This window comes from Vipera berus, assembly GCF_964194415.1.
Source record: "Vipera berus genome assembly, chromosome: 3".
Taxonomy (NCBI): Eukaryota; Metazoa; Chordata; class Lepidosauria; order Squamata; family Viperidae; genus Vipera; species Vipera berus.
In genome coordinates this window covers 465,468-482,411 of record NC_138204.1, presented here as the reverse complement: position 1 = coordinate 482,411, position 16,944 = coordinate 465,468, and the positions used below count along the sequence as shown (strand labels likewise).

The 16,944-nt window shown below is 59.3% G+C and overlaps 1 protein-coding gene across 1 annotated transcript; it reads left to right on the top strand.

Moving 5' to 3' along the window:
- Window positions 1-1,291: 1,291 nt before the first annotated feature.
- MMP9 (matrix metallopeptidase 9) lies at window positions 1,292-8,690 on the top strand. Its single transcript, XM_081325655.1, has 13 exons — window positions 1,292-1,513; window positions 1,986-2,215; window positions 2,393-2,541; window positions 2,697-2,828; window positions 2,920-3,093; window positions 4,308-4,481; window positions 4,763-4,936; window positions 5,437-5,592; window positions 5,981-6,182; window positions 6,319-6,458; window positions 6,654-6,804; window positions 7,161-7,264; window positions 7,696-8,690. Exons 1-13 carry the CDS (start codon window positions 1,364-1,366, stop codon window positions 7,803-7,805), a joined length of 2,046 nt encoding a protein of 681 aa, XP_081181781.1. The 5' UTR covers window positions 1,292-1,363; the 3' UTR covers window positions 7,806-8,690.
- Window positions 8,691-16,944: the final 8,254 nt, after the last annotated feature.

Here is a 16,944-nt window from a genome sequence, read left to right as displayed (position 1 = left end):
TGCTCTCCCTATGTGCTCTCTTTTACAAAGCATTTCCATACAGGAAAGAGCCACACGGGGGTCTTTTCACTTCCCGTGCCCCCTGAGCACGCCCAAAGTGTGTCTGGGGGGCCGTCTTTGTCCCCTTCTGGAGAGGGGGGGAGGAGCGCTGGCCTTGCAGGAGGGCTGAGCGGGGCTGCTGTCAGCAGAGATTGCGGCATGAGTGGCTCCTCCCTGGCGGCTGGACAGGCCGTGCTGTGCTCAGTGGCTCCAGCTCAGCATGATGAAACCACAGGTTGCCGGGGGGGGGGGGGGGGCTCCTCTCCCCCTCCCCCCCACCCTGAGTGCCACATTCACAGAACACAGAAGTTTCAGCCAGCTGCTTGTGCAAGGCCAGGGGGCAGGTTTGTGAAGAGGCTAACGCCCCCCCCCCTCCTCATCCTGTCCTGCCCTCTCTCTGGGATGATGGAGAGCCTGCGAGGCCAGGATGCAGGGCTAAACCGCCCTGAGTCCCTCGGGAGAAAGGCGGTATACAAATATAATAAAATAAATAAATAAAATAAATAAACCACAGCAGTCCCAATCCAGCCAGGATGCCCAATCACTCCCTGGTTTGTCTGTCCTGGCAAGAGTGCCCAGGGTCTCGGGGTCTTCCTCAGAGGCCAGCCGGCTGCCTCAGGTGCCAGGCCCTTCGTACAGGAGAGGGGCACCCACCCCCCTCACGGGCCCTGGGAGTGTCCCAGCCTCCTGGAAGACAGACTGCTCCCCCAGGGCCTGACCCTCCTGGGAGCTGGGCCAGACCAAGGGGAGGCCCTGTGCCAGGAGAATGCCCAGGCGGTGGCCCTTGGATGGAAGCCTGGCTCACAGAGGCTCGGGCAGGCAGCCCCCTGGTGCGGCTAGCAGTCCAAGGCGGCCCCCTCTCCTAGCCCGCCCCAAGCTCCATCCCATCCTGCCCCATCAGAGGCAGGGAGTGACCAGTGGGGCAGCCCCTGAAGGCGTTCTGCTGGCACCGATGCCGCTCTGCCAAGGCCTAGAGGGAGGGGGGGGAGCCAGAGGCGCGTGCTGACCCCTGCCTGCGGCGACGTCCGAGCCCCGTCGAGGCAGACGGCTGCCCTCTTCGAACCGGCGGCGGGTCCCGGCTGCGTTTCACATTTCCTGTTGAGACAAGTCCAGGAAGCGGCAGCGCCCCGCCGGTTCTCCCCCTCAGCTACCGGGGGAGGGACCGCGGCTGACTCAGCCTTTCCCCCCCTTCCCTCTCCCCGCGGACATAAAGGGCCCCGCCGGCAGTCCGGCTGCAGACAGCGGTGCCCGGCTGAGCTGCGCGCCACTTGCAGAACCGGAGAGCAGAGAAGCAGAGACCCTGGCCCGCCTCGCCTTCCCAGCCATGGGCGCCCCCGGCCCGGCCCTCCTGCTGCTCCTGGCGCTCCTGCCGCTGCCCTGCGCTCGGGCCGCCCCCCGGGAAGGGAAGGGCCCCGTGCTCATCCGCTTCCCCGGGGACGCGGTCGGCGGCATGACGGACCGGGAGCTCGCCGCCGTGAGTCTCCGAGCTGCGCGCTCCCGCGGGTCCTTCTCCCCTGGACCGGGGCGCCCCTCCTGCTCCCCCCCCCGCTTTTCGTACTTCGCGAGACCGAGAGCGGCGGGAGGGCGAGAGGGGCGACGCTGGTATCCCTCCGGGTCGCCCTTTGCCTCCAGTCCCCCGCGGGCGCCGTTTGCTTTAGGTGGCGGTGCGCTGCGCTCCTCCGACCCAGGTCAGGTGGCGCGAGTGCGGGGGGTGTTGTGAGAACCCAGCCCCGCCTGTGACTCCTCCCCTCCCCGGCTCTTCCTTTGGTCCCAGGGAATCCCTGTGGACCCCGGGTGATCCAGTCCCGGAATGAGGGTCAGGGTCCAGGTCAAGAGCCTGCCGCCCCCACCGTCTGACCCCGTTCCCCCAGCCCCCTTTGCACATTCCCACATCCCCGCCGGCTCCCGAGCGGCCTCCGCTAGCGCCCTCTTCTCTGTTTGCGCAGCGCTACCTCCAGCGTTACGGGTACTTGACGGCGACCAACCCCGGCGGGCAGGTGAAGCTGGAGACCCCGCTCAGGGCGATGCAGAAGCGGCTGGGCTTGCCGGAAACAGGGGAAGTGGACGCCCCCACCCTGGCGGCCATGCGGGCGCCCCGCTGCGGAGTCCCGGATGTCGGGCACTTCCAGACGTTCCAGGGCGACCTGAAGTGGGACCACACAGACCTCACCTACCGGTGAGTGAGCGGCCCTCCCCGGTGGCTTCACGGCCCCCCTGGCAGACTGCAAAGGGGCGGCACCCCAAGATACCCGGGGGAGGGGCAGCAGATTGGGGAAGGCAGAGGGAGGGGGAGCGAGGAGGGGGCGGGGCGCCTGGCACAGCGGGCAGCCTCTCAGCCTGGGCTCTCCGGCAGGGTGGTCAACTACTCCCCGGACCTGGACCGCTCCGTCATCGAAGACGCCTTTGCCAGAGCCTTCAGGGTGTGGAGCCAGGTGACGCCGCTCACCTTCACCCGCCGGCAGGACGGGGAGGTGGACATTCTCATCCAGTTTGGGACCGGAGGTGAGTCGGAGGGAGGGTGGGGCTTGGGGGACGGCTGGGATCGTGCCCCCCCCATCTTTTCTGGACGCTGGGAGCTTGGAAGAATTCCTGCTCAAATTCTAACCTCTCTTCCCCCCTCTCCCGTGCTGCCCCGCCCTCCCCCCCTCCCCCCGCAGAGCACGGTGACGGCTACCCTTTTGACGGCAAGGATGGGCTTCTGGCCCACGCCTTCCCTCCCGGCAAAGACCGGTTCAGCGGGGATGCCCATTTTGACGACGACGAGTTCTGGACGCTGGGCAAGGGCATCGGTGAGTTGCCCCCTTGCTGGCCGGGTGCCTCCCTGGGTCCCGGAGCCTTCTCCCCCCCCCCTGACGCCTGGCTCCCCTCTTCTCTGACCAGTGGTGAAGACCTACTACGGGAACGCCAACGGGTCCTTCTGCCGCTTCCCCTTCACCTTTGGGGGCAAAAGCTACTCCTCCTGCACGACCGAAGGGCGAGAGGACGGGCTGCCCTGGTGTGCCACCACCGCCAACTTTGACCACGACAAGAAGTACGGCTTCTGCCCCAGTGAACGTGAGTAGCCAGGGCTTGGAAAGCGGGCAGGGAGAATGGAATGGAGTAGAGGTAGGGGTAGCGGGAATAGAATAGAATAGAATAGGAGCCGTGACCAGGGGGGCTTTTGCACAGGTTCGCCTGGTGCGCCAGTTGCGTCCCTATCTGGACCGAGACGCCCTACGCACAGTTACTCATGCGCTTGTTACCTCCCGTCTGGACTACTGTAACGCTCTCTACATGGGGCTGCCCTTGAAGACCACTCGGAGGCTTCAACTGGTGCAGAATGCGGCCGCGCGAGTTGTAATGGGGGTCTCCCGATACTCCCATGTAACACCTCTACTCCGTGAGCTGCATTGGCTTCCGGTTGCCCTCCGGGTGAAATTCAAGGTGCTGGTTATTACCTATAAAGCCCTACATGGCCTGGGTCCGGGCTATTTGAGGGAACACCTGCTGCCGGCATCAAACGCCCTTCGCCCAGTGCGCTCCCACAGGGAGGGTCTGCTCAGGGTGCCGCCGGTGAGAGATTGCCGGCGGGTGACACCCAGGGATAGGGCCTTCTCAGTGGGAGCGCCTGCCCTCTGGAACCAGCTGCCGGTGGAGCTGAGGACTGCCCCCGACCTCCGATCATTCCGCCGGGGCCTGAAGACCTGGCTCTTTGAGCTCTCGGGCCCAGGCTGAGGAGAAATTTTAATTGGGGTTTTAAGTATACAGGGTCAATTTAATATTTTTTAATTTGGTTTTTTAACTTTTGTATGGTGGATTTTTTAATTTCCTGTAAACCGCCCTGAGTCCTCAGGGAATAGGGCGGTATATAAATGTGAATAAATAAATAAATAAATAAATAAATAAATAAATAGAATGTATGGAATGGAATGGAATAGAATAGGTGCTGGAAGGGACCTTGGAGGCCTTCTAGTCCAGCCCCCTGGTCAAGCAGGAGGAAAGTGGCTGTCCAGTCTCTTAATAGTGCTAAACCCCCGAGGGGGCGGAGCCAACCAGCCCCCTACAGAGAATCTAACGGGGGGGGGAGGGGGGAGGGCTTCTCTGAGGCCCCTGCTCCTGGTTTAGCTGTAAACCGTTGGCGCTGCCTCTGGCACGTTGGGCGGCACAGAAGTTGAATAGATGGGCCAACACCGAGGGCAGCCGACCTGCCTCTGCAGGGAAACCCAGCGAGGGAAGTTTGGTTCTCCGGAATTAATGGGCGAATTCCTCTTTCCTGGCTGCTGCGCTAGTCCTCTTCACCTACGACGGGAACAGCAACGGGGACAAGTGTGTTTTCCCCTTTGTCTTCGAGGGCAAATCCTACCAGGGCTGCACCACCGATGGACGCACAGACGGCTACCGCTGGTGCGCGACCACCGCCAACTTTGACCAGGACAAGAAATACGGCTTCTGCCCGAATAGAGGTGCGCTGGGATTGGGGGCATGTGGGGTTCAGGAGGGGTGGGGGTGGTGTGGGGAAGGCACTCTGCATGTGCTCAGGGATACCCTCAGTCTTGGCATTACCGGAGGGGGCTGCAGCTGCAGAGCCCACAGACCAGCCCTGACCGTTCAGCTTCGGGGCTGCCGCCTGGCTCCTACTCTGCCCAAGCGACAGCCGTCTTCGGTCTTCCCGCCCCTCCCGCCTGGCCAGTGGGGGGACTTCTGGGGCTGGGGACCAAGAGTGAATTCTCCCCCCTCCCCCCAGACACGGCTGTGATTGGAGGGAACTCCCAGGGCGACCCCTGCTCCTTCCCCTTCAAGTTCCTGGGCCAGACGTACAGCACCTGCACCTCCGAGGGACGCAGCGACGGGAAGCTCTGGTGCGCCACCACTGGTGACTACGATGCAGACCAGAAGTGGGGCTTTTGCCCTGACCAAGGTATGGGGGTAGCCCCTCTATCTGCCCCGCTGGGAAGCCAGTGGGGAGGCCTTAGCAGTACATGCATGCATGTACCATACACACACACAGGGTACAATAACTCAGCTGCCACCCTGAGCGCCGAGCAACGGGGTAAGCCCCCCGTTCCTTCCTCCAGCTCCTGCCCTTCTAGCAGTTCCAAAGCAGACGAATGTGAGTAGACAAATAGGTACCACTTGGGTGGGAAAGGTAACAGAATTCCATGAGCCTTTGGCGTATAGCCATGCTGGCCCCATGGCCACGGAAAATGTCTTTGGCCAAGAAATGGAGATGAGCAGCGCCCCCCCCAAGTCAGAGAGGGCTGGGCAAGGACTCTCTGCTAACCCAGAGTAATGGGTGCCTTCCTCAGAAGGGGGAAGGGCAGTGAGGGGAGCTGATGGGCCACAGGGATTGAGGGCCCCCGGGCGAGGTCTCCAAAGCAGGGCCCCGGTCCAGCCCCTGTTGCCGCTTTGCACCCCCAGGTTACAGCCTCTTCCTGGTTGCGGCGCACGAGTTCGGTCACTCGCTGGGCCTGGAGCACTCCAGCATCCGGGAAGCCCTGATGTACCCCATGTACACCTACCTGGCCGACTTCCAGCTGCATTCGGACGACGTGGCCGGAATCCAGTATCTCTATGGTGAGCGGGGGGAGGCTGCTGGGGGAGAATCAGAAAGGGAAGCCCTGAAACAGGCAGCAATCTGGCCCTGCCTGGGAAGCTCCCGAAGGAATTGGGGCTCAGGGCTGGGGGGCTGTTCACACACCCCCTCCTGAGTGGCCCTGGTCTGGAGGCCGTTTCCACGAGTAATAGAAGACCCAAATTCCTTTAGAATAATGTGAAAGGACTCCTAAAGCTCCTCTGGTCCACCCCTGCCCAGCAATCCCCATCAGCGGAGAGCCCCCCCCCGTCGTGTCTCCTCTCTAAAGCTGCTTCTGCACTAGGGGTGGGACTTTTCTGACCCCCTCCCACCCCCAAATCAGTGCCTCTGATGCTTGTGCTGCTCCTCCTTCTCTCCCCCCCCCATTAGGTCGAGGATCAGGCCCTCAGCCCACGGTGCCCAGCCCCCCTTCTCAGGCCCCCACAGAAGCTGGGGACTCCTCCACCGTGGGCGATGATGGCTCTTCCGTGACGGAGACCCCCGCGGTGGACGGCCAGAGCAGCGCCTGCCGCGTGGAGCGCTTTGATGCAGTGGGCGAGATTCAGAAGCTGCTGCACTTCTTCAAGGACGGGTGAGGGGGGGGACAGGAAGGGGGCTGGGCAGAGCCGGGGGCCGGGGTCTCCCTACCCCCACGGCTGGCCTGGAAGGGCTCGGTGTTGGGCGCAGTGGGGAAATCGAGGCCAGGCTGAGCTGCCTTTCCTGCTCAGGCAATACTGGCGAAAGTCGGGCACCGGGTCCGGGCCCCTCCAGGGCCCCCTGCGGATCCAGAGCACCTGGCCGGCCCTCCCAGACGTGATTGACACGGTTTTCCAGGACCCTCTGACAAAGAAGCTCTTCTTCTTCTCGGGTGAGGCCCCCTCCCCAGCCAAGGGATTCGTGGCCCTCCGGCCATTGGCCCACAAGGGGGCAGCCCTAGCTTCCCCATCCCCTCTGCCTCTCCCCCTGCCGAGGGACAGGAGGGGCCCCCTGGAGCCCTCGGGGCCGGCTCCTCTGCCCGGGGGGAGGCCCTGCTCCACCACCCACCCTCCCCTTCCTCTTGCAGGCCAGCGCTTCTGGGTCTACCAGGGGCCGCAGGTGGTCGGTCCTCGGAGCCTGGACAAGCTGGGCATCGGGAGAGATGTGGGCCAGATTGCGGGGAGCCTGATCCGGAGGCAAGGCAGAGTCCTGCTCTTCAGCGGAGATCAGTTCTGGAGGTACACGGGCCTGGGGGAGGGGCAGCCCCCTACTTTGGGGGGCCCAAGGCTGGGCTGAGGGGACACGGACTACTCAGCCTCCAGAGACCTCAAGCGGCAGCCAGCCAGGGGCGTCCGGCATTCCCAGACAGACCCCCCCTTGGGCTGAGCTCTCCCCGGCTGCTGTGCTTGGGCCCGGCCTGGCCACTTTGGGCGGGGGGGGGGGAGGCTGCATCCCCAGACAGGCTGGAGCCCCAGGCAGGAGGACGGCAGAGTTGGGACTACCGATCTCGGCAGAGGGAGAGGTGTCCCCAGGGGCATCCAGAGGGCATCTGCAGGGATCTTGCTAACTTTTTCTCCCCCCCTCCCCCGCCCAGGCTGGATGTGAAAAAGGAGCAGGTGGACAAGGGGTTTCCCCGCTACCTGGACAGCCTCTTTCCCGGGGTCCCCATCGACGCTGACCTGGTCTTCCAGTACAAGGGTAAGGAGGGCAGGAGAGGGAACAGCCTCAGGTGGGGTCCAGACAGCCCCCCTCGTGGGTCCTCTGCAGGGGGTCTCTGCTGTGCAAGGGGGGAGCCCCAGCTAGCAGTGGCGGGTGGGCTGGGGCTGCAGGAGACAGATGACCACTGGAGGGCAGCAGTGAGCCAGAGCACCCCTATCGCTGGCTGGCCAGTTCTTCCAGAGCAGGAGGGGGGACACACACACACACACACACACACACACACACGCCCACAGAGAGCTTTACAAAGGTAAGGAGGGCAGGAGGGGGAACAGCCTCAGGTGGGGTGCCGCCCCTGAGCCCCAGGCCTCTCCTCTGCCCCGAGGAGGTGTCCCCCGGGGGTCCCTGCGCCTCCCTCCCTGTGGCCACCCCACAGCGCCCGCTTGCCTTCACCAGCCGCTTCCCTCTTCCAGGCCGGTTCCACTTCTGCCGCCACCCCTTCTGCTGGCAAATGACCCCCCGCTATCAGGTGAACCGGGTGGGCTACTTCAAGCAGGACGTCCTGAAGTGCCCTGAACAATGAGACCAGCTGAGCCCCCCGGACCCCCGCTTCGAAATGCCTCTGGCCATGGGGCCATCGCTGCGCAGCTTTGACCCCTCCCTGGCTGGCCAGCTAACGGGTGCCGCCTCTCTGCTTGGAGGGCCAGATGCTGCCTGGGGCCCCGGGGCCCCCACCGCCTGCAGGAGACTTTCCAAGCGCAGGGAAGGGCTGTGCTGGGGGGGCAATTCTCCCCTGCCCCGGCCCTGATCCACGGAACGGAGTGGGGGGCTCGGCCACCAGCACTCCCCCCGCTAGGCCTTCCCTCCTTTGCTCAGGAAGCAGCCGAGAGAGAAGCCAGTGGAGCCCTTCAGGGAGACTTCATGGGGGGGGGCTACTCTTTGCCGCTTTGGAGCTAATTACGTGTGGTTGGAAGGGAGGGGGGGCTCTCGTCTGCTCCCCACTTTGGCCCCCCTGTCCTGGAATCCAAAGCAGGCTCTGCCTTTCTAAGAGCTGCTTCACGCTGGGGGAGAATTTTGATGCCTGGCTTTGATAGAAAGAGAGCTGCAAGGGACCATGGAGGTCTTCTAGACCAACCCCCTGCTCAAATTGCCCTTGGCTGAACTTACTCCAGAGGAGGAGCCTTAACTGCCCTGTCATGTGGAGGTTTAGCATGCTTTGCCCAGGCAGGCAAGAAGCTTTGATTCCTTCTCTCTGCAGAAGTTGAGCAAACTCTGATTCCAGGCTAAATTCAGGTTTTACTTCTCTTCTCTCGGTTCATTGGGAGCTGATGCCCAACCAGTGCCGTCTGCCTCCCTCCCTGCCTTTTGGGGAGGGCCTTCGGAGTGTTGCCTGGGTTGCTGTGGATTGGGCACCGTGCATCGTATCACGGGTGTCATTTTCTGGAAATAAAAGTTTGGTTTTGTTTTATCTCTTGCACGTTTTCTGTCCATTCGGCTGTAACTGCTTCCTCGGGAGGAACAAAGTCACGCTGGACACTCTCCATTGTATTTCCAATGGCTGTCTCCCAGCTGCTCCAACAGCCCCCTCCCAGCTGGACTGCAGGGCTGCCTCCCTGCGGTGTCCGTGCTGCCTCTGTTCTGTGCCACCTGTTGCCACCTTGCTGACCTACCTGGCCGTCTCTTAGCACACGTAACATCCATCTCTTAGCCCAGGGGTCTTCAAACTTGGCCCTCTTATGACTTGTGGACTTCAACTCCCAGAATTCCTCAGCCAGGCACGTGTACCTGGCTGAGGAATTCTGGGAGTTGAAGTCCACAAGTCATAAAAGGGCCAAGTTTAAAGACCCGTCTTAGCCTGTCCAACGACAGCCTCTCACTTGGGCCGCCCGGCTTCCTTACAGCTGTTCCAATGGCCACCTGTCAGGTCCTCTGATGGCCGCCTCCCAGCTGCTCCTACAGCGGCCTGAGTGACGCCTTCCTCTGTTAAAGAGGGAACTGTCCAAGACCAGGAATCCGAAAGTTTGGGGTTCCTCCTGCGAGAGGGAACTGCTGGCCTGGCCCCCAAGTATCTGCCAGGATCCACGCGTGTCCCAGAGGCACCGGGGCCAAACCATCTGCTTGGATGGGTCTGCCCCCCCCCGGCAAAGCTCTGGACAGGTCATGGAGTTCTCCATGGGGAAAAGGGGAAGGGGGTGCTGCCCTCCCCTTCCAGATCTCCCTGCAAATGGGCACAAACCCACTCTGTAGCCCCCTCCTCCAGTGGGGGAGAGGTCCATCCCTGGCCGCAGGGCAGGAAGTTGCAGCTGCCCATGCCCACCAGGGATAAGGATTCTAATCATGCACGGCTCGAGGTCAATCGGGAGAGGCACTGAACACTGGGGTGGCCCTGCAACCTGCGGAGCAGGATTCTGCAGACAGGAGAGGCGTCTTTGGTCACGTTTAGGAGGCACCAGCCGTGTTTCCTTCTTGGTTCACAGCTGCAGTGTAGCTTACATTTTCCTCTAGGTATTTCAATGCAGACGTTCTTCAGAACGTTGGCAAGATCATTAATTTCAATTTCTGAACAGAAATGGAAACATTCAACGCACAGCACAGCTTCTCCCTGTCTGTTGCTTCTGCTCTTTTTGAAGAAATCATATCTTTTAATGGCTCTATTCCAATCATCCTACCGGGTCTCCTATTACACCCTTTCAAATCGCATTTTCCCTTCCGTCCTGTGCTCGAGAGTCCAAACTGATTGGTTTATTTGTCTGAATAGCTAGATAATAAAAGAACGGATTTTGTGAGGCAGTAGACAGCCCTGCGCCACTGGGTCACCTTGCCAGAGGTGTTCCTTACCTGATTCAATGCGATCCTAGGCTGCATTAACAGTGGGGTAGAATCAAGATCACGTGATGTGTCAGTGCCATTTTATAAGGCAAGACCCCACTTGGAAAACTGCATCCCAGTTTTGGTCACCACAATATAAAAAAAATGTTGAGACTCTGGAAAGAGTGCAGAGAAGAGCATCAAGAATGATTAGGGGCCTGGAGGATAAACTCTACAATGAATGCTTGAAGGAATTGGGCATGTTTAGTTTAAGGAAGAGAAGGACGAGGGGCGACGTGACACCAGCCTTCCACTATTTGAGGGGCTGCCACAACGACGAGGGGGGTCAACCTCTTCTCCAAAGCGCCCGAAGGCGGGAGAAGAAGCAACGGATGGAAACTGATCAAGGAGAGAGGAAGCCACCTGGAACTAAGGAGAAACTTCCTGACAGTGAGGACAAACAACCAGTGGAACTGCCTGCCTCCAGAAGTCGTGGGTGCTCCATCGCTGGAGGTTTGGAAGAAGAGGCTGGACGGCCATTTGTCTGGAGTGGGCCAGGGAATCTTGTTTGAGCAGGCAATTGGATTAGAAGCTCCTTTCTTTCTTTCTTTCTTTCTTTCTTTCTTTCTTTCTTTCTTTCTTTCTTTCTTTCTTTCTTTCTTTCTTTCCTTCCTTCCTTCCTTCCTTCCTTCCTTCCTTCCTTCCTTCCTTCCTTCCTTCCTTCCTTCCTTCCTTCCTTATTTTCTTCTTTCTTTCTTTCTTTCTTTCTTTCTTTCTTTCTTTCTTTCTTTCTTTCTTTCTTTCTTTCTTTCTTTCTTCTTCTTCTTCTTCTTCTTCTTCTTCTTCTTCTTCTTCTTCTTCTTCTCTCTCTCTCTCTCTCTCTCTCTCTCTCTCTCTCTCTCTCTCTCTCTCTCACACACACACACACACACACACACACACACAAATCACAAATAACAGAGTTGGATGGGACCTTGGAGGTCTTCTAGTCCAACCCCCTGCTCAAGCAGAGAACTCATTCCGAACAAAAAGTTGGCCAGTCTCTTCTTGAACACCTCCAGGGATGGAGCACCCAGAACCTCTGGAGGGTTTGGGCCGAACCCGTTCCTGCAACCGTCTTGGTGAAGTCCGCAATGCAGACAGCGGCAACACTGCACCTTTCTGCTCGTTTCCGGTGGTCCTCAGTGGGCTGAGAAGGACCCGGGAGCCTCCTTCTGGCCTGAGGCGGTGGGGCTGCAGCTACCCTTGCAGCCTGTGGGCAGAAAGGGGCCACGGTGTCCGAAGGGGCAGCGTCCTTCATGAGCTGAGGGGTCCAGTCAGCACACATTTGTCTCAGCTGCTCAGAAAACTGAGTCAGGGCCTGGCAGGACTCTCTGCCGCCTCATCCTATGTCCTCTGGGCGTCCCCTGTGACCGTCAGGGATCCACCAGGCTTTTCTCTTCTGCAGGATCTGTTTTCCTTCCTGAGGAGGCTCCGGCCTTCTGTAATATCTTCCCCCAAGTCCCAGCGGTCACCTGATCAGCTACGTCTCCTGCCTCTGGCTTCAGCTTCATCCCTCCCCATCGCTCCCTTCTCCGTCCTCCTTCCCTTATGCCATCGGAATAGAGCGGGAGGGGACCCCGGAGGTCTTCTAGTCCAGCCCGCTGCTCAAGCAGGAGACCCTCCATCATTTCAGAGAAGTGGCTGTCCACTCTCTTCGATTCTTGAAAACCTCCAGTGCTGCAGCACCGACAACTTCCGGAGAGAAACCCTTCCACTGATTAATTGTTCTAACTGTCAGAAAGTTTCTCTTTGGTTCTAGGTTGTTCCTCATCTTGACTTGTTTCTGTCTGTTTCTTCTTCTCCTGCCTTCGGGTGCTTTGGAGAAGAGGTGGACCCCTCCTCTTTCTGGCAGCCCACTCCCCCCAAATACGGAAAGCCTGCTATCGTGTCACCTCTAGCCCTTCTTTTCTCTACCAAACCGAAACCCTGCAACCGTTTCAGTCTCCAGGCCTTTAAATCATCCTAGTTGCTCTTCTCTGCACTTTCTCCAAAGTCTCAACTTCCTTTTTTGTAACCTGGTGGCCAAAACTGGATGCAGGACTCCGGGTGTGGCCTTATGGAGGACTGCTTCCACTTTCTGCCTCTCCTTCCTTTAAACTGATAAATCCCTGTGATCCTCACAATAGGAGCAGGTGATCGCAGGTGGTCCTTGACTTATGAGCCGCAGGGGTCACAGGTCACAGGGGTCATTAAAGTGAAGTGTAAGGCTTTATGACCTTTCCGTCTCTTCTCTCCCCAGTGAACTATTAAAAGGAAAGCGAGGAGGGTCGTCAAGTGGAGCCCCAGGCAACTGAGGGGAGGGGGAGGCCCCTGGAGGCCTAGTGCAGCCCCAGCCCGGCCTGTTCTGGGCCTCCCAAGGGCTCTTCCACCACCCCCACCACCCCAAGGCCCCTGGCGCTCTGCTCCCTGCCCTTCGGGACTCCCCCAGGGCAAGGGCTACTGCCAAACTGGCCCCTGTCACACAAAGGAGCCTGAAGAAGTGACCAGTGCAGGGAGGGCAGTTACAGCTTATAAGCCTCAGGCAACTGCCCAACTGACCACCCAGGACTCCCCACTCAGCAGCTCCAGGGCCCAGCAGCCCCCAACTCCCCTTTCTGCTCTCCGCAGAGGAGCCCGGCTGCAACCTTCAGCTCTTCTTCTAATGGAATAACAGAATCACAGGGCTGGAAGGGGCTCTGGAGGTCTTGCACAAGCAGGAGACCCGCCTAGACCATTCCAGACCATGGGGGAGCAGGTGGAACTTCTTGGGAGACCCTGGTGGGCGGTCTGTGTTCAGGCGTTGGCGGGGCCTCCCTGTGCTGGAAGCTTCTTGAGGCTCCCTTCGGGCACAGACGGAGAGGGAGGAGCACTGCAGCGTCCCTGCCTCCCTGCCGTGGGTCTCCCGGGTGAACAACAGCAGAGAAACTGCAGCGGCCATCAGTATGAAACCAGGTCATAAGTACCATTGTCTGTTGTAACTTCAAACAGTTGTTAAGTGATCAGTCGTAACTTGAGGACTACCTTTGCTTGACCCTCCAGCCTTTGGAGGTTTCTTTCCTGGGCTTTCGTGAGCTGGCCACCTTCAGACTGGAGGAGGGACCCACAACGAGCATCGCACGTCCCCACTGCGGCCTCCTGCCCTTTCGCCTTTCCTTTTTTCCCGGTAGCGGATTGCAGAGACCGGCCGGCCGGGCGAAGGAGTGCCAGAACCGCGAGCAGAACGAAGGAGAGAGTGCAGGCCAGGCCAGGCCCGGGATAGGAAATAAGCCTCTGCTCCCTTGGGTCTGACGGCCCAGAGGGAAACGCTGGCCCTCTTTCGGCACCTGTCCTTGCCCTCCCCGAGAACAGCACAGAGCGAGCGGTTTTTGTGGCCTCCATTTCCCGCCTTGAAGGGCTGCCCTTTCCTCTGCGCCCTCTTCTCTCTTAATTGAGACGTTAAACATTAAAAAGTACAAACTCTGGCAGCAAGTCAAGCTTCTGAGGTGCCCAATCCTATCTCAGCGTGTAGCATCTTCAAAGCTTTACGGGTAGGGAGGCCAGTGGGGCAGAGGGAAGAGGGAGGCCAGTGGGGCAGAGGGTCCCGTGGGGCAAGAGTGGCCGCAGACAAGGCCAGCTTCCCAGCTCCCCTCAGGAGGTGATATTTAGGGGAAGGGGCGAGGAGGGCACCCACCCATTCTGAACCGGTGGGATGGGTAGATGGCCTTGGGAGATGGAATCCCTCAGATCAGCCGGCCCCGTGCTTACGACCACAACTGAGCCCAAAATTTATGTTGCTAAGTGAGACAGTACTTCAGGGAGTATTGCCTTATTTTGCAACCGTTCTTGCCACCGTTGTTAAGTGAATCACTGCAGATGTTAAGTCAAGTAACCTGGTTGTTAAGTGAATCTGGCTTCTCCCGTTGACTTTGCTTATCAGGGGATCACGTCACAACCCCCCCGGGACACTGCGACCGTCGCAAGTACATGCCAGTTGCCAAGCATCCGAATTTCGATCACGTGACCGCAGGGATGCTGCAACGGTCATAAGTGTGAAAAACGGTCATAAGTCATTTTTTTCAGGGAAGTTTGCAACTTTGAATGGTCACTAAATGAACTGTGCTAAGTTGAGGACCACTTAACTTTTGACTCGGAGAACGTGGGGCAAAGTCCCATCAACTCTCCCCATTGGCTCCCGGGGGTCTCCCTGGGGGCCCCGAACAGAAAGCGGTCAGCCCCAAAGGGGCAGCCAGCAGCCCTTGGGGACAGGAACCCCCCAGCTCCTCTGATCCCCCTCCCCCGGCAAAGGGGTCTCACTGCCCGCTGACGGCCCCCCCCTCTCCGCCCTTCGGCGTTCCCATCTGCCCTTCGGAGGACACCTTTCAGCTCCACGGCGGGATTCAGATGACACAGCAGACCTGGCTGAACTGAGCCGCCGGTAATTCCGCAGGTCGCTGGGTGCCAGCTAGAAACTCTTGGTGCTGAGACTTCTGTCCCTGCCGAGGTCTGGAGGCAAAGCCGCTCGGGACCTCCTGGCCGCGGGGAGTCGGTAGCCGAGACCAGCCGGGTTCACACCAGACGCTTCACCGGGTGAGGGAAAGACTGAGTGGCAGCAGGGGCCCAACGCCCCAAATCCTGATTTAGATTTATTTGGGCATCTAGGGCTGCCCACCTTGCCATTTTAGTGACTCTGAACAGCTAACGAGGTTTAAAGCTGAAAACAAACAAACTCATGAACAAAAATATACAGATAACGGCAGCTGGGGACAGCAGTCACAACAGTAGCCGCATTCTCACAATCCAGCAGAGGTGGGGCTGCATGGCTAAGACCCCCTCAGAGGACCCTCCGTGGAAGAGGGGGGCAGAGATGCCCTCCTGCCAGACCTGAGGGGCAGATAAGAGGCAGCGACCAAGATGATCAGGGGACTGGAGGCTAAAACAGAGGAAGAACGGCTGCAGGAACTGGGCATGGCTGGTCTAGGAAGAGAAGGACCAGCGGAGACTTGACAGCGGGGTTCCAATATTGGGGGGGCTGGCACAGAGAGGAGGGGGGGCCAACCTCTTTTCCAAAACGCCTGAAGGCCAGACAAGGAATAAACGGAAGGAAACTGATCAAGGAGAGATTCAATCTGGAAATTAGGAGGGATTTGCTGACAGTGAGAACCATCAAGCGATGGGACAGGAGTTGCCTTCAGAAGTTGTGGGAGCTTCATCACTGGAGGCTTTCAAGAAGAGACCGGACGGCCATCTGTCAGAAATGGTGTAGGGTCTCCTGCTTGGGCAGGGGGCTGGACTAGATGACCTACAAGGTTCCTTCCAACTCCGTTACTCTAATCCTATCCTATCCTATCCTATCCTATCCTATCCTATCCTATCCTGTCCTGTCCTGTCCTGTCCTGTCCTGTCCAGTCCAGTCCTATCCTATTATTCTTTGGGCTTGAGAGCCCCCCCCTCCAGCCTCTTGGTTTGCCCTTGGAAGTACCCTGGGAGCCAGCGTCCCCAAGGAAGCTCACGGAGCAAAGGGGCAACCCTGGTTTGTGTTTTTGTGATGTAGCCAATTATGTAAACACGGGTGGTTAGCTGATGCTTCAGAGTTGGGTGCAAACTCAAGAGCCAACTTGGTGAGCAGACTAAACACACAGTGTGAAGGCAGCAAATATCTGGTGGGGTTTCCAAAGTGGATTAATTCAGTAGGCATGTTAAGCATGGTGTGTGAATGCAGCCGTTATGTTTTAGGAGTAGGCAAAGCGAGCATCTGATGAATGCAAATCTCTCCTGCTATCCCTGAGGAGCACAGCTGGAGCTTTCCTGTTCATCCCGGGGCCAAGCCTAGACCAGAAAACCTGGGGGGGGGGGAGGAGGAAGGGGGGTTGTTCCACTCTGCAAAGAAAATTCTGACGGGATCCTTGCAGCCTGGTGACCAATGCCCCCCAGCAGCAGTAGGTGCACACCAGTGCCGCATGGGGCAACTCCCACCCACCCACCCACCCAAACCTCAGGTCTGCCCTGTCGGGGTCTGGCAGGTCTCCAGCTAACCCTCCTCCTGGGGGGGGACTCAATAAAGAGGCCACCATGTGTGGCAGCTGCTGAAGAGGGGCCGGTCCGAATCCAGCAGCATTGCCCCCCCAAGCGCAGTAGAGCCTGGGGGCTTAGCTCCTCCCCCAGGCCAGGTGAGAACATCTGGGGCTTGGGAAAGGGCTGACGGGGGGGGGGGAATGTGAGCCAGGCACATACATTCATGCATTATCGGGTGAAGGTAGATGTGGAGGTGTTTCTCCCCTCTCCCCCCAGCACATCCTCAACCTGGGGGGGCGGAATTTGTGTGACAAGGCTGAGTGATGGCCACTCCCCGATGGCTTTCGAGAGGCCTGGATAGATCCATGGGGAGAGCAGTCACCCCCAGGCTGGGGGACAGCCTGCTCCACATTCTGGCCCAGGGAGGGAGGGCACTCGTCCCCTGCTTGCAAGTGCCCCTCCCCCAGCATTTGGTGGGTCAGCCGGAGGAGCTAGGGGCCCTGGGGGTGGTCTTTTCCCAGGGCCTCCCCCTTGCAGAGCAGGTGACGGAGGCGGTGATGGGCAGCAGGGCCTAAGGATCCACGGAGGGAAGCGTCCTTGAGCTAGAAATACAGTAAAATTAGACTCAATAACTGGGAGATGTGATGAGTTACAGATTTTTACATGTCTGTGGCTGATTTTTGCCCAGGGGCGTTCTGCTCGCTGCAGATTACAGCAGTAGGAAAGGGCCTGAACCGAGGAGACAAAGCCACCCAGGAGCCAGCTGGGCCCTCAGAGGATGCTGGACTGGCTCTTTCCCCCCCCCCCCCGAGACCCTGGAGGCTGATGACCCACCCCTCAGCACACCTCCCAGGCTGGGGAGGCGCCTTGGGGGTGTTGGGGGTCTTCGCTTCCACTAACCA